Here is a 16,280-nt window from a genome sequence, read left to right as displayed (position 1 = left end):
GATTGAACCGCGGTCCCTGTGCTTTGCTAAGCTTGTTCTAAGTAGGTGCTCTAGACCACTGAGCCATCTCACCAGCCCCTATCTTTCCATTTTCTGAAATCCTCTACAATCTCTTTTTCAAAGTACTGTAATTTTCCTTGAAAAGATCTTTGATTTCTTTAGTTAAATTAATTCCAAAGTATTTCATTTTCAACGTTCCTATTATAAAAGATATTGTTTCTCTAAAAAAATTCCCTCTCTTTGTTTGTTATCTGTGTAGAGGTATGCTATTGACTTTTAGGTATTGACTTTGTATACTGCTATACTACTGAATTTGTGTATCAATTCTAATAGCTTCTTGGTGGAATTTTTTGGGTCTTCCAAAGAAAGTACCATGTCACGTGCAAATAATGATAATTTAACTCCTTCTTTACCTATTCTTATTCCTTTTATTTCTCTCTGTGGTCTAATGGCTCTAGCTAATGATTCCAGAACTATACTGAGTAAGAGCAGTGAGAGAGGACATCCTTGTACCAGATTTCAGAGCAAAAAATGTCAGTTTATCCCCATTTAGAATTATAATAGCCATTGAGTTGTCATAAATGGCTTTTATCAGATTGAAGTACAGGCCATCTATTCCAATGTTCTGTAGGACACTGAGTATAAATGAATGTTGGTGTTTGTCAAAAGCCTTTTCTGCATCAATTGAGATGATCATGTGGTTTTTAGATTTGGCTCTATTGATATAGTGTATTACATTTATAGATTTGTGTATATTGAATCATGCTTGCATCCCTGGGATGAATCCTACCTGGTCATGATGTATAATCTTCTTGATGATTTGCTTCTTGATGATTTTATTTCCTAGGAATTTATTGAAGATTTGCTTCTTGATGATTTTATTTCCTAGGAATTTATTGAGGATTTTTGCATCTATGTTCATGAGCGAGATTGGCCTATAGTTCTCTTTTTTAGTTGTGTCTTTCCCTGGTTTTGGTAAAACTTCCCTCCAGGAATGATTTTGGGAGGATTGCTTCCTTTTCAATTTCATTGAAGAGTTTGAGAAGTATAGGGATTATATCTTCCATAAATTTTTTGTAGAATTCACCTGTGAATCCATCAGGACCTGGAGTTTTCTTTGGCAGTATGTTTTTTATTACATTTCTTATTTCATTGGCTGTTAATGGGTTATTGAGAGCTGTTATATCTTCTTGATTCAGTTTTGGTAATTTGTACCTTTCTAGGAATCTGTCCATTTCTTCTGTGTCTTCTCTTGTGTGAGAGTAAAGGTTCTGAAAGTAGCTATTGATAATCTTCTGAATTTCCACTGGGTCTGTGGTAATTACACCCTTTTTGTTCTTTATTGCTTGTATTTGAATTTTTTCTTTCCTCTTTTATGAGGTTTGCTAGGGGCTTATCGATTTTATTTAATCTTTCAAGGAACCAGCTTTTTGGTTCATTAATTCTTTGAACTGTTTTCTTTGTCTTAATTGAATTAGTTCCTGCTCTAATTTCTATGATTTCTTCCATCATTGGGCTTTGGGTTTGCTTTGCTCTTCCTTTTCTAGATGTTGGAGGTGCACCATTAGGGTGTTTATTTCTTGCCATTCTGTTTTCCTAATGTGTGAATTCACAGCTATAAATATCCCTCTAAGAACTGCTTTCATCACTTCCCATGAATTCCAATAAGTTGTGCTTGAATTTTCATTGAATTGTAGATATTGTTGAATTTCTTGTTTAATTTCATCTGTGACCCACTGGCTGCTGAGTAGAGTGTTGTGTAATTTCCATGTATTTATAAGGTTTTTCTGGTTTCTTTTGTCATTTATTTCAAGTTTCTTTGCAGTGTGGTCCGATAATATACATGGGATATTTTCTGTTTTCTTGCTTATACTTAAGCATGACCTATAGACTAGTATGTGGTCTGTTTTATAAAATGACCCATGTGCAGCTGAAAAAAACGTGTATTGATCTGTGGTTGGATGAAACACTTTGTATATGTCCATTAAATCCATTCGTTCTAAGCTGTTGTTCAGTTCCACTATTTGTTTTCTAATTTTTTTGTCTAATTGGCCGATCTTTATGGGTTAAGGGAGTGTTAAGGTCTCCTGATAAGATTTTGTTATTGGATATTAGATTTTTCATGTCTATTAATATTTGTCTTCCATAGTTGGGTGCTCCCGTGTTTGGTGCATAGATATTTATGAGTGTTACCACTTCCTCTTGAATTTTTCCCCTAACCAGTATGTAGTGGCCTTCTTTAGTTTGTTTGATCATTGTTGGTTTGAAGTTGAGACTGTCTGAGAACAGGATTGCTACACCTGCTTTTTTTTTGAGGTGCTGGCTCATGTAGTATTGTTTTCTATCCTTTGACTTTCAGCCTATGAATTTTTTTATGAGTTAAGTGTGTTTCTTGTATACGGCATGTTGTTGGATTTTGTTTCCTAATCCACTGTGCCAGTCTGTTTCTTTTAATTGGTGAATTGAGTCCATTTACATTGATGGTTATAACTGAGATGTATTGACTTCCAATTGACATGTTATTTACCTGCTGTTGTTTATTCCTTTTTCTCCTGTGTTTAATTGTTTGCCCTATTTAGTTGGTTGCCTCTGTTCTCATTCGTGGATTTCTGATCATTTTGGTCCTTCTCTAGAACATCTTTTAGGAATCTGTGTAGGGTTGGCTTTGTCATCATGAAATTCTTTAGTTGTTCTTCATCATGGAAGTATTTCACTTCTCCATCAAACTTTAAAGAGAGTTTTGCAGGGTATAGTAGTCTGGGCTGGAATTTGTTTTTATAGAGGACTTGAAGTACTCTGCTCCATGCTCTTCTTGCCTTCATGGTTTGTGAAGAGAAATCTGCCGTTATTTGATGGGTTTTTCTTTAAATGTGATCTGTTTCTTTTCTCTAGCAGCTTTCAGTATATAGTTCTTGTGCTGGATTTCTGGGATCTTGACTATTATATGTCTCAGTGTGTTTTTAATTGGGTTGAAGTTACTTGGAGTTCTGAATGCTTCAGTTACTTTAATGTCTGATTTTTTCCCCATATTTGGGAAGTTTTCTTCTATTACTTCTGCTCATATTCTTTTTATATCATTTGTATTGGCTCCTTTGTTCTCATTGATGTCTATTAGTCTCACATTGTTCATCTTTGCATCGTCTTACAGGTGATGAATTATTTTTTCTTGCATCCTAGTTGTTTTTAAGAGATCTTTTCTTACCTTTTCACTAGCTGCAATGGCATCTTCAAGATCTGAAACTCTATGTTCACTTTCACTCAATTTGTGTTGCAAGCTTGTGATTGAGATTTTAACTTCCTCTGTATCTCTTTGGCTCTGTTTCATGTGATCTATTTCTTTCCTGTATTGCTCATTCAAGGAATCCGTCATTTTTCTAATATTCTCCAATTTTTTATCAGTGCCGTCTTAAGCAGTTATTAATTCTTTTACTGCAGAGATTATTTCTGATCTGATTTCCTCTATATGTTTCTGCATCTCTTTCTTTACTTCAGCCGCTACTAATTCAGAGATTTCTTTTTTTATTTCAGAGGTTATTTCTGATCTGAATTCCTCTATACCTTTCAGCCATTGTTTCTTTATTTCAGACACTATTGATTGAGACATTTCAGCTGTGTGATTCCCTATTTGTTCAGTGTTAGTGTCGTCTGCACTTGTTCTGGGTAGGCTTTGGCCTGAGGTTACATTTTGCTCTTTTCTGTTTTATTTTGTATGGCATGGTCCTCTGACCTTTGATGTAGAGCATTGGTACAGTTACAACCTTAGCACCTACTGAAATTCGGCTGCATATGTACTAAGTTTGAGTTCATGCAGATGTGCCTGGCTTGGGTCTAGGTATTGTGCTCTGCTCCTTCCTGCTACAGCCCTTGGAAGTGAACCTGTTCTCCCCTCTGGCAAGATGTTCTGCTCCTGGATTAGTTGAGTGGTTCTGGCCCCTAGTCTCTCTGCAGGGACTTCAGCTGTAGAGTTTCTCCCCAGGCCTGTATGCCAGGCCTGATCTGGGTCTTGAGGGGTCCAGGGGGCACCATGGAGCACAGAACCTCTCCCACAGACTTGCACAGCCTAGGCTTGGGCTGAGTCTGGGGGGGTCCCGAGAGCACAGCAGAATTTCTCACTCAGCGGACTCCAGTGGGGTTGAGGGGTCCCAAGTGTGTGGCAGAGGGTCTTCCTCATGCAGTGTGCCTGGGCTTGGTCCAGAGAGGTCCAGCGGGTGTAGGGGAGCCAGAAGCTCTCCCACGCATGTGCCAGGCCTGGGTTTGGGCTGGGTCTGGGGGGACCCAAGAGTGCAGCAGAAGTTCTCAGTCACTCAGCGGGCTTGGGGGATCTCCGGATGGGTGGAGGGTTACCAAGAGCATGACAGAGGGTCTCACTCTCGCATTGTGCCTGGGCTTGGTCTGGAGAGGTTCTGGAAATAAACTTTTTAAAGTTTTTAATACGAGGAGTTTTTAATATCATACCATGTCTTACAAGTAGGATGTAAGTCAAAGAAACAGTATAAATCATAAAACAAAAATTAAAATTAAGCAATATTCAGAAATTAAATATTAATCTAAAATTAAATTAAATAGTTCAAAATAATATTCAAAAATTAAGATTGAATTGTAAGTCCAACTAAGAGGCCAGAATGTAATGTATCATATGTACGCTTATATGTGATCGATTCAGAGTACTCACATAGTATTTGATTAGGTTAATATACACAAAAATATCAACTGAGAAAAAGTTTTCATGATAGTAAAGAATTACTAAGAATAAAACATAACAAAAATACTTGAATGGCAAATTTATGACCAGCACATTCTAACAGTGTGGGGATAGGATATCACACAAAGTTCTAGTATGTGGTGGACATGGACAGTGACCATGACGCTTACTGGTATCCAGGTGTCACTTGTGGAACTGAGCTGCTGCTATTTCCTTGATATCCACCCTGTAGACCTGGACAGAATCACGACCCACAGGGTGCAGGAGAAGTCCATTTGTAGAGTATGCTGAGGGAAATATTTTGCTGCTGTATACAGAAGAATAACTGAAAGACTGCTTTTGTATACCTCTTTTTCTCCTGTGTTTAATTGTTTGCCCTATTTGGTGGGTTATTTCCATTCTTATTCATGGAATTGTGGTCATTTTGATCCCTCTTTAGAATATCTTTTAGTAGTCTGTGTAGGGTTGGCTTTGTTGTCATTAATTCTTTAGTTGTTCTTTGTCGTGGAAGTATTTCACTTCTCCATTAAACTTGAAAGAGAATTTTGCAGGTTATGGGTTGGAATTTGTTTTCTCGCAAAACTTGAAGTACTTTGCGCCATGCACTTTTTGACTTGATGGTTGTGAAGACAAATCTGCTGTTATTCTGATGGATTTTCCTTTAAACGTGATGTTTCTTTTCTCTAGCTGCTTTTAGTGTACTATCCTGTTGCTGAGTTTCAGGGATCTTGATTATTATATGTCTGGGTGTGTTTTTAATTGTGTTGATATCATTTGGAGTTCTCTATGCTTCGGTTACCTGAATGTTAGATTGTTTCCCCATGTTTTGGAAGTTTTCTGCTTTTAGTTCTACCCATATTGTTTTTATATCATTGTATTGATTTCTTCCTTCTCATTGATCCCTATTAGCCTTACGTTGTTCATCTTTTTTGTTGTTGTTGTTCATCTTTGCATCGTCTTGCAGATGTTGAATTATTTTTACCTGCATCCTAGTTGTTTTTAAGAAATATTTTCTTACCTTTTCACTAGCTGCAATGGTGTCTTTAAGGTCTGAAAATCTATTTTCACTTTCATTCAAATGGTTTTGCCAGCTTGTGATTGAGGTTTTAATTTCCTGAATATCAGTTTGAATCTGCTTCATGCATTCTATTTGTTTCTTATGTTGCTTATTCACGCATTCCATCATTTTTATATCCTCCTCAATTTTTTATCAGTGTCTTCTTTAGAAGCACTTAGTACTTCTTTCATTATAGTTATCATTTCTTTTTTTTTACTTCAGAAATTATTTCTGGTCTGATTTCCTCTATACCTTTCTGCAGTTGTTTCTTTACTTCAGACACTATTATTTCAGAGATTTCAGGTGTGTGATTTCCAATTTCTTCTATGCTAGTGTCTCCTACATTTGTTCTGGGTGGCTCAGGACCTGAGAATGCATTTTTGCTCCTTCTCTTTGTCATTTTGTATAGCACTGTCTTCTGACCTTTGGTGTAGAGCTTTGGTAGAGTTATTACTGTAGCACCAGGTCCAGATCTACTAAGTTCAAATTGGTCCAGGTGGGTATGGCTTGGGTCTGGCTGCTGTTCTCCACTTCTTCCTACCACAGCCCTTGGAAGTGAACCCCCTTTGTCACTCTGGCAAGATGCTCTGCTCCTGGATCAGCTGGGTGGGTCTTGTCTCTAGCCTCTCTGCAGGGAGTTCTGCTGTGGTGTTCCACACAAGGCCTGTCTGTTGGAGGAAGGCAAGGTCTGGGTGCTGGCTGGAGTGAGGGTCTGGCAAACCCCAGGTGGTCCCACTCACATTGCGGGCCCTAGTGCTGGTTGGAGTGAGGACCTGGAGAGCACCGGGTGGACCCACTCTGACATTATCCTTTTTTGGTATGCATTGTATTTTCAGATAAACCATGTTTAAAATGACAGGTCTAGATGAACTCATCTGAACATAGAAGAGAATAGAATTAGTCCCTTAGGAAAATCAACATTTAGAGGTAAGGTAGAAAAGAGTCAGGAAGAAAATAAGAAAATAATGCCAAGAATTTGAAGTTTTAGCAAAAGACTTATTGTGCCACCAATACAACTCCTGTTCTCACTACAGTTGTAGAACAACTGGCCTGTTAGGTAAAAATGAGCATATTAACAAATAACATTAGTTTGAAGATTAGTAAGATGTTTGTTCATTTCTTTTTTTTTTTTTTTTTTAGATTTATTTTTCTGGAACTAGGGATTGAACTCAGTGCCAGGGAAGCACTTATTCCACTGAGCCATCTCCCCGGCCCCTTGTTCATTTCTATTAAAGAAAAATAAACTAATCTATTACACTGGGAAAATGCAGCACATATTCATAGCCATATGTAAGGAAAATAAGCTCGTACTATAGTAGTCATCATAACTTATAAAATCATTGCTGTCTTGTGGAATATTTGGGTTACTTTCACTTTGTTTCTGTTATAGGTAATACCTTTATACTACAGATATCCATATATGTGCAAGATTATAGTTTCTAGAATCACATTGCCTAGGTATAATTTGCAGCTGTATCACTTGCTAGCTGTGTAATTTTGGGAAAATTATTTAAGTCATCTGTGCTTCAGTTTCCTCAATCTATATTACGAATGTGATAGTAGCATATACTGTCATTGAGGTATGCGGATTAAATGGATTTATACTTAAACTGTTGTATCACATAGAGAGCATGTAACAAACATGGGTTATTATTATTGTTAATACCTGTATTTGTGAATCTAGAATCTAACTTCTGTCAAACTATTTCCTTAGGATAAATTTTTAATATGGCTTTATTTCTTTAACATAGGATGACATTTTTAAGTCCCTTCACTACCTATGGTCATTGCTTTTCAGAAGGATGATATAATTTTGTATTGTATAATTTGTAAATGCAACCTACTTGTCACTGGTATATGCATATAAATGTACCTTAGCTTGTAAGCTGGTATAAGACTGACTTGTTTGTTTGGTTTTGGTGCTGGAGATCAAATCCAGGCCTTATATGCTAAGCACACAATCTACTTTTGAGCTGTTCTCAGCATCTATTAGATCTTTTGTTAATTTTAAATTTTCATATTATAGTGCTTTGTTCAGTAGTGTCCTAGTGGATATTGATAAATGATGTTACTTGTGAAAGATCATGTTAAAGAAATATTCTAAAATTTGTGGGGTTTTTTTTCCTTTTAATAGATTGAAGCCATGGCCATTCTTTTTGCTGTTGTTGCCAGGGGAACCACTATCCTTGCCAAACATGCTTGGTGTGGAGGAAACTTCCTGGAGGTGACAGAGCAGATCCTGGCTAAGATACCATCTGAAAACAACAAACTAACATATTCACATAGCAAGTGAGTGCTGCTCTGCCTGTGGTACAGTGTTAATGAAAGGAATTCTTTTCAATCAGAGCAATAGAAAACTAGAAAGCAAGCATCTAGGTAGATTAATTTGAATATGCTGACTGAACAATAACCTTTACCAGTTTAGAAAATGTCTGGTTTTATGACATATGAATTTAATTTGTAATTATTTTGTTCTATCATTGAAATGATATTGTTTAAAAGACAAATATGTAAATGTTAGTCAATTTTATGCAAAAATGACTTTGCTATGGAGTTCTTGGATAGACAAAATGATGTAAAGAGTATGAATAATATTCTCTTGTTCATTCTTTTAGTAAGTATCAATGTAGACACTACTTGGTGATTGGGTTATAACAAAAATGCAGTTTTTGCCCTTATAGAGATTATTTTTTTAATGAGGAAGACAGTCAACTCCAGAGATTATTCCAGGAGAGGATGGGAGGTAATAGGCAGGGGATAGCGCTCCTGGTAGAAGCAACAGTAGATAGAGGTATATGGAGGCTGAGATGACTTAGGGAGCTATAAGTGGTTCTCTGTCACTGGTGCTCAGAATAGTGAAAAGGAAACTAGAGAGGTAGCTAGAGGACAAGTCATGTATGGCCATGGAGGGTATCTAACAGTGTGGAAGTACTGAAAATTTTCATCCATTTTATGATAGAAGTTACTTTAGAAAGATCACCCTTGTAGTTTATACCTTGGAGAGGGTGTAGATGGGAAATTTTAGTGTTTTAGCTGTCCTCATTGATGCTTAGAAATGTTTTATTACTTAAGCTATCTTTTTTAAATTTTTATTGAGAACTTAAACTATCTTTATTTCCTTCTAATCTCAGAATGACATTCTTTACAATTTGGAATCCATTCTAAGTTACTATGAGAGAGACCTCAACATATGGAATTAACATAAATAAATCCAGAGAATGGTTTAGATCTGATGCAGTGCCTCAGCCATTCTCAATAAGTGCCTTTCAGTTTTGGACAGTGCAGCTTCTTTTAGTTCCCATTACATCCCACTGCTTTTCTAATGTTCTTTCTTTTTTTAATGTATTTGGTATGAGGTCTTTTCACCCTCCCCAGTGCTGGGATTACAGGCATGTACCACCATACCTGGTCTCACTGGCCAGCTCAGTGTTCCCCTGGGGTGGGGCCGGTGTTAGCGGCCCCACCACATGTAGTGCCAGAGATGGATGGGACCCCAGTCGCTGTGCTTGCCTTAGCAGGCGCTTAGTCAGCTGAGCTGTCTCACCAGCCCTTTCCTAATGTTCTTAAAGGCAATGCCCAGAAGTGGCCTGACATTTTATTACTCAGAAATTTCTGTCTATATTTTATTATTTACTATATAGTTATGTAGCTGACTCAGAGAGAAGGCCTGGAAATATCACTGTGTTGTCATAGATTTAACTAAAGCTCTTGTTACTCTGCAGGAACTTATAGGATATTGAGGGATAACTTGAAGTATTCCATTCTACTCTTTCAAGCTGTCCAACTATCAGGGCAAACTCTTCTCTTTTTTTCAGAGTAAACTCTTCTTTTCAGACATAGAACATGCCTTTTCTTTGAGAGTAGTAGCCCCAAAGATTCATTTAGTTGTGTTTTGTTCTAAATCCAGAATTTCTGGGTAATACACAGTTTTCTCCATAAGGCCCAAGAATGGCTAAAGACAAGTTGAATGATTCCCCCACTTATCTGGCTCAAACTTATAAACAATGGTGAAATAAGAACAGGATCACTAGACCAAGAATAACAAACTCATTTGGAAAAGGGGAGAACATGAAACATAGAAATCACTGCTTCTTAGCACAGTAGCTTGCATAAAGTAGATAGTAAAATGTTATGGAGAACTTGGTAGAAAGGTATTTGCTTTGTAGTCTTGGGGGTGGGGTGGGGAGGAAAACTATGTGACCTATTAGGGATTCTTTTTAATTGTGTGTTCCTCATATTAGCATATCTTTTGTTCTGGTGTTGCAAGTGCAGTTATTGTAATTCTGCGTCTGTCATTTTGATGGGTAATGAAAATAGTTTTGTGCTGTATAGCTGGGTAGGGAGCTTCTTTTGCTTTTTTTTTCCTTTTTTTAATTCCTCTCAGTTTAACCTGAGGGTGATAGGGTGTATCCATAAATAATAAGATAATGGCAATACTGAACTTGCTTATCATAAAAGATAGACGTAAAAGAGACATTGCTTTTAACCATAGTAAATTTTATATCTTCTTTCTGCAGTTATTTGTTTCATTATATCTGCCAAGACAGGATTGTATATCTTTGTATCACTGATGATGTAAGTAACTTAAAGACATATGTTACCATTTAATCATGTACTATCAATACCATCAGTTCTTAATTATCCATACCTGTGTTGGGTAGAGATGATAGACACTTTATAGCTGTAAATTGTTTTCTACCCTTTCTGTTTGTCATACAGATCAGCATTTGACAAAATTTGATACTTTGATATGTACAAAACAGTTAAATTTCTGGAGTTTTAACTTAATCTTTTGCAACTTCAACGTTTATCTTATGGTATAGTAAAAATTCATAATCATGATTATGATTCTTTAGTACCAAAGCATCTCAAAAAATTGTTTAACTGAGGGGGCTGAGAAGATAGCTCAGTAGAATAAGCACCTGCCTGGCAAGCAAAAGGTCCTGAGTTCAATCCCCCATACCACAAAAAAAATTGTTTAACTGAATAGTAAATAGATTATTTCTTTCCTCTAGTCAATGGTTACTAATTTTTTACTGTTTTTTTTTAATTTTTAACAAGAATAAAAAAAGTGAAAAAAATTAGAAATGGTACAGAATTTCACCAAACAAAATGATAGGAATTCAACAATGATCAATACATTTTAATGTATATGAACTTTGAAAAAATAGAATCTCAATACATTATAATCAGCTATGAAGACTTGTAGTTTAAATTGGTTAGGTTGGGGTTTTGTTTGTTTTTTAGTTTTAGTTTTTGTTTGTCTCTAGACCCAAAATATTCAGTAACTTAATGATGTCATCATCAAGCTGAATTTTTTTTGGTACTGGGAATTGAACGCAGGGCCTCACACCTGCCCGGTGCCATCAAGGTACTTGCGCTTCTCTGCTTCTCTTAGCATCAGTTTCTCCCCAGACAAGTACCCCTTATTGTTTCATGGAGCTACATGTTTATTCATGTGCTGAGAAGAGGGACTGTTTTTGAATCTTTTTTTGTAGTAAAGAGGAAACTCCCCAAATACATGCTCTCCTGGCATCTCACTTTCAGTGTGAACTTTACATGTCTTATTGGCTGTATACTTTTTTCTGAACTGTTGGCTGACAGAAGTCATGAAGTGCCATGATTGTTACAGATCAGAATTTCTAAGACCTCTTTGTCACCTGTGGGCCCTGTTCATAATGTTGTTTTAATACATAAAATAGACTACACATGCTTTGAAACAAAACCAATTATATTGAAATAAATAATATATTTTCAATGTTCAGTATAATTTTAAACATTATATAGTAATATTTATTCTTCTTTATGATCTCATTAACAAGATCTAGACATGGTTTTAGTAACTAATCTTGAAACCATGATGAGAATATAAATATTATTTTAAAATAGCTGTAACTGTGATGGTATATGAAAAAATCTTTTCTATTAAGACAAAATTACAGGTGCTATTTTATGCTGCTCTGGTTTATTTCCAACATTTATAACTGAAATTCCAACTTATGACTTCTTTGGCTTAAACTAAACATTTTGGTTGAAATGGAAGTGACTATCAATGATAGAAATCATTAAAATGTTATGTCTGGTTTCACAACATTTTCTAAAACTAGAAAAAAAATCTGTCTACAGTGGAGCCCCAAAATTCATGGACATTAGGTTCCTACAGTACCTGTAAATTGTGAAAAAACATGAATTTCAGATGTGAACTGAAAAATGCCTATAAATGCCTATTTTTATAGTTTTTAGACCTTCAATATAACCAGACAGGGTGGCACACACCTATAATTCCAGCACTCAGGAGGATGAGGTAGGAAGATTGATGTGAGTTTAAGGCTACTCTAGACTACAAAGTGAGTTCAAGGTCAGCCTGAACTACATAGTGAAACCCTGTCTCAAAAAGACCAAAAAAACCCCACCCTAAACCTTAAATATGCCAAGTCTCCTTACAGTTGTGTAATTTAACTTAATAAAATCCTGTATTTTTTTCTAAAGCTTTAGCCTTAGAAGGTACAGGGCATTTTGGCAGCATCTTAGGGATCTTAGGGCTTTAAGAACAAATCCAAGAGCACTGGAGATAGCTATGCATATAGCAACTTGTTAAGATCTAAGAATGCTGGAGCCTGAGACTTAGTCCGCACAGCACTTACCTGTCAAGTGTGCGGTCCTGATTTCATTCCAGGTACCCCCCCCCCCCCAAAAAAAAAGAAGATGTGGGAATACTAATACTGGCTGGAGATGGGTTATAGGACAGCAACCAGTCAGCAGCAAGAAGAACTGAATAACACTCTTGGATTGTCTATTTGCAGACCTCCTGCCAAAAAAAAAAAAAAAAAAAAAAAAACAATTGCAGAAGATATTTGTGGTTTCCACAAAATTGCTGGAGTTTCTGCCAAGAATTGTTAGTTAATTTCTAAGGAAAAATCCATGAACAAATGATGCCACAAACTTTGAACTGTGACTTCCCAGGGGTCTACTGTATATCTAAAATGACTTATTTGAAGAAGCTTGGAAACATTTAAATACCACAAAATCTACAGTGGTCAAAGTTGAACCTCATATTTCAATATGCACACATGTGCATATACTCACACACTTGTTCTGTTATGTATGTGGTACAGGGTCTCACTACACAGTTTAGACTCAGGGATCCTCCTGTTGTCAGCCTCCTCATCGCTGGGATTACAGGCATGTGCCACCACGCCTGGACATGGTGGCCATGGCATGTGGTGCCAGGCATGGAACCCCAGTCCTTGCACTTGCCTAAGCAAGCGTTTAGTCTGCTGAACTATCTCGCCAACCCTTATTCACACACTTTTTGACTGACTGGTGCTAGATAAGGGTATGTCACTTGAGCTTTTCAAATGTACCACCACTATTAGAAAAAATCTATTTAGGGGCTGGGGAGATAGCTTGGTGGTCTAAGCACCTGCCTGGTAAGTGTAAGGACCCAGGTTCGATCCTGGCACCGCATGCCATGCTGATCCCAGAACCCTGGGCGCATGTGCTGGCCTGAAACCGGGCATGGTGGCGCATGCCTATAAATGCCAGTGCTGAGGAGGATGAAACAGGAGTATTACTACAAGTCCAAGCTGTGTAGCAAGACCCTGTACCAAATAAATAAATAAATAAATAAATAAATAAATAAATAATTTTTAAAAATCTATTTGAAGCTGGATCTTCTTATAGAGCCTATGAGAGATGTAAAGGAAATAAAACCCAGTCCCTGACTTTAAGAAGTTGATAACCTAAGTACCATTATCTTCAACTGTCAATAACAAGAAATATTTAAATTTGAGTCTGAACTCTTTTATTTCCTGTTTGGCCTTTGTCAGGTTAGCTACTTTTTCAGTCTTTTCTTCTTTGTCTGTTAAATGGGATCAGTATCAGTTTCTCCTCAGTCATTAAGCATTTTTTTATTATTGTTGATCACCCAAATCATCTTTGTTTACATTGTAAATATAAACTCTGTGTTGGTGACTTTCTAGGATTTTGAACGCTCCCGAGCCTTCAATTTTCTGAATGAAGTAAAGAAGAGGTTCCAGACTACTTACGGTTCAAGAGCACAGACAGCACTCCCATATGCCATGAATAGCGAGTTCTCAAGTGTCTTGGCTGCACAGCTGGTAAGATATTCTTTGGGATACAGTGTTTTCATTCATATTTTCTTCTTTTACCTTAAAGCACCATGATTATAGGGGTCTTGACCTGTGGTTCACTTTTCTGATTGTGCAACTATAAGCCAACATAATAAAACCTCCTTGTTTAAAATATAAAGGGAACATTTTAGTGTGGAAAGAATAATTAAGGATATTCACTATTGATAGTGTTTAGAATATCTCAGAGTTGAGAAGAATATTAAAGATCATCTAGTATAACTATCTATCTAATGTATAAAACCATTCAGCATACCAAATGGCCTTTTAATCTATACATAAACTTTCTACCCTCCCATGAGATAAATTTACTTTTTAATCAGTTCAAGTTAACCATTTTAAAGTCTGTTCATCTGTATAAATCCCTAATTGTCAGATCAATGATGTTTTACATATTTATAATCCTTTGAAATACTATCATAATCAAGGTAGAACATAATCAAGATAGAAAGTGTTTCTGTTGCCCTAAAATTTCCCACATGTCCTTTCCCAGTCTGTTCCTTCTCCCAACACACTCTGCTCTGGCAGCCATTGATTTATTTTCTGTCAATACAAATTAGTTTTGTCTTTTCTAGAGTTTGCTATTAATGGAATCATACAGTATGTACTCTTACACGTCTTGCTTATTTTGCATAGTATAAGGCTTTTAATACTCATCCATGTTGTGTAAATTAGTAATCTGTTTCCTTTTTTGCTGAGTAGTGTTGTGTGCATACCCCACAATTTGTTTATCCATTTACCTGTTGTTACATATTTGGGTCATTTTCAGTTTTCAACTATTGTAATAATACTGCTATGAATCTCCACATACAAGTCTTTGTGTAGACATATGTCTTTATTTCTCTTTGGTAAATACCGAAGAATGGAATTGCTGGGTCATATAGTAAATGATGTGTTGTTTTAAAATTTATTGCATCTTTTTCCACAGTGATTGTTCCACTTTACATCCTCACCAGTAGTTCCAGTGTTTTGCATCCTTCTCAACACTTGTGTGTCTTTAATTTCAGTCATTCTAGTTATTGTGCAGTGGTATTTCATTGTGGTATTAATTTATGCTTTCATGATGACTTAAGATGTTAAGCTTACCTTTTATTCATGAAGCTATTTGAGTGCAAGCATATAAACTCTAGCCATGCTTCTTTGTGAATATAGAAAAAAAGACATTTGCTATTGAATACTTTACACTTCTGTGGTCTTTTAAAAACTTTTTCAGTATTGTATTTGTAAACACGCCCCTCCCACCTTCATTCCTCTAGAAATGAAATTTCTTTAAATTAGCTGTTTGTAAGCCTTTATTGTGCAAGCAGTTGGTTTTGTTGGTTTGCTTCATAATTCCCACTAGAAATGTTCAAATATGTGAACTTATGCAAAACACCACTGTCTTACTTATTCTTCTCTTGTTGCTGAGACAAATACCTGACACCCAAAATGAAGGAGGAAAGGTTTACTTAGCTCATGGTTACTGAAGGTCTCAGTCCATATTCAGCTGGCTCCAAGGCAGAACAAAACAAGGCAGAGAGCAACCTTTCATGGTGGCAGCAAAGAGCAAGAGCTAAGGGAGAGGTAGCAGCAGCTCAAGCAGCTAACTCTCTTCCCACCTCAAGTTGTAATGCAAATCACCTGCCCTGGGGCAGGTACAGCATCCACACCCACAGTAATCAATCACAAACTCCAGAAGCTGCCCCAAGACTGCATGAGGCTTTGGGGAACAGCTATACACAAACCATAACAACCACCAACTAAACGGCAGTCAAAAGAAGGTAGGATTTAACAGGCCAGGGAGATGGCTCAGTAGAATAAGTGCTTCCTTGGCAAGCACAAGGGTCTGAGTTCAATCCCCGGTTCTGGAAAAAGAAAAAGATAGGATCTACTGGCAGCAAAACATCCAAATTCAGTAATTTATTGTTAGTTCCAGATCTGTGTATGTATTGCCCCCTTGAACAAATAGGTACCTGTTTTCTTATATGTATGTAACGATAATGAAGGCATCTTTGCTGCAGAGTTTTTGGGTGGATTAAGCAATATTTCATTTAAAGCACTTAGCTCAGTGGAGTGATGGGAGTATTGTACATGTAACACTCCAAAATTGTTAGCTATGGATAATAATTTCAAAATATATACTGTCATCAATATCTTAAAGTCTAGATCCTGTGAGAAGAAATGAAATAAGATGCAAACGGTGGTCACAGAAAACAGAACAGCAGATGCTAAGAAACTGAGCATGCCCAAAAAGTAGGCATGTGTGATGACTTTTTCCTGTCCTGTCTTACTTGTCCCCTCTACATAGATTGTCTTTTCTGTCATTTATACCCCAAGAGTTTCAGCTGTATATTTGATATATTACAATATGTTTTACTCTGTTTTATTAAAA

General features: G+C 36.6%; 1 protein-coding gene across 1 annotated transcript in view; it reads left to right on the top strand.

Moving 5' to 3' along the window:
- The window catches only part of Vamp7 (vesicle associated membrane protein 7), a 62,140-nt gene that overhangs the window by 45,235 nt on the left and 625 nt on the right, over window positions 1-16,280 (top strand). Inside the window, exons 2-4 of the mRNA XM_004648466.3 lie at window positions 7,894-8,048; window positions 10,277-10,334; window positions 13,742-13,879. Of these exons, the coding sequence (XP_004648523.2) occupies window positions 7,903-8,048; window positions 10,277-10,334; window positions 13,742-13,879 (342 nt within the window). The 5' untranslated portion in view covers window positions 7,894-7,902. The remainder of the gene's footprint in view (window positions 1-7,893; window positions 8,049-10,276; window positions 10,335-13,741; window positions 13,880-16,280) is intronic.

This window comes from Octodon degus, unplaced genomic scaffold, assembly GCF_000260255.1.
Source record: "Octodon degus isolate 3935 unplaced genomic scaffold, OctDeg1.0 scaffold00416, whole genome shotgun sequence".
Taxonomy (NCBI): domain Eukaryota; kingdom Metazoa; phylum Chordata; class Mammalia; order Rodentia; family Octodontidae; genus Octodon; species Octodon degus.
The sequence above is the reverse complement of the archived record's forward strand: the minus strand, read 5'-3'. Positions and strand labels throughout refer to the sequence as shown.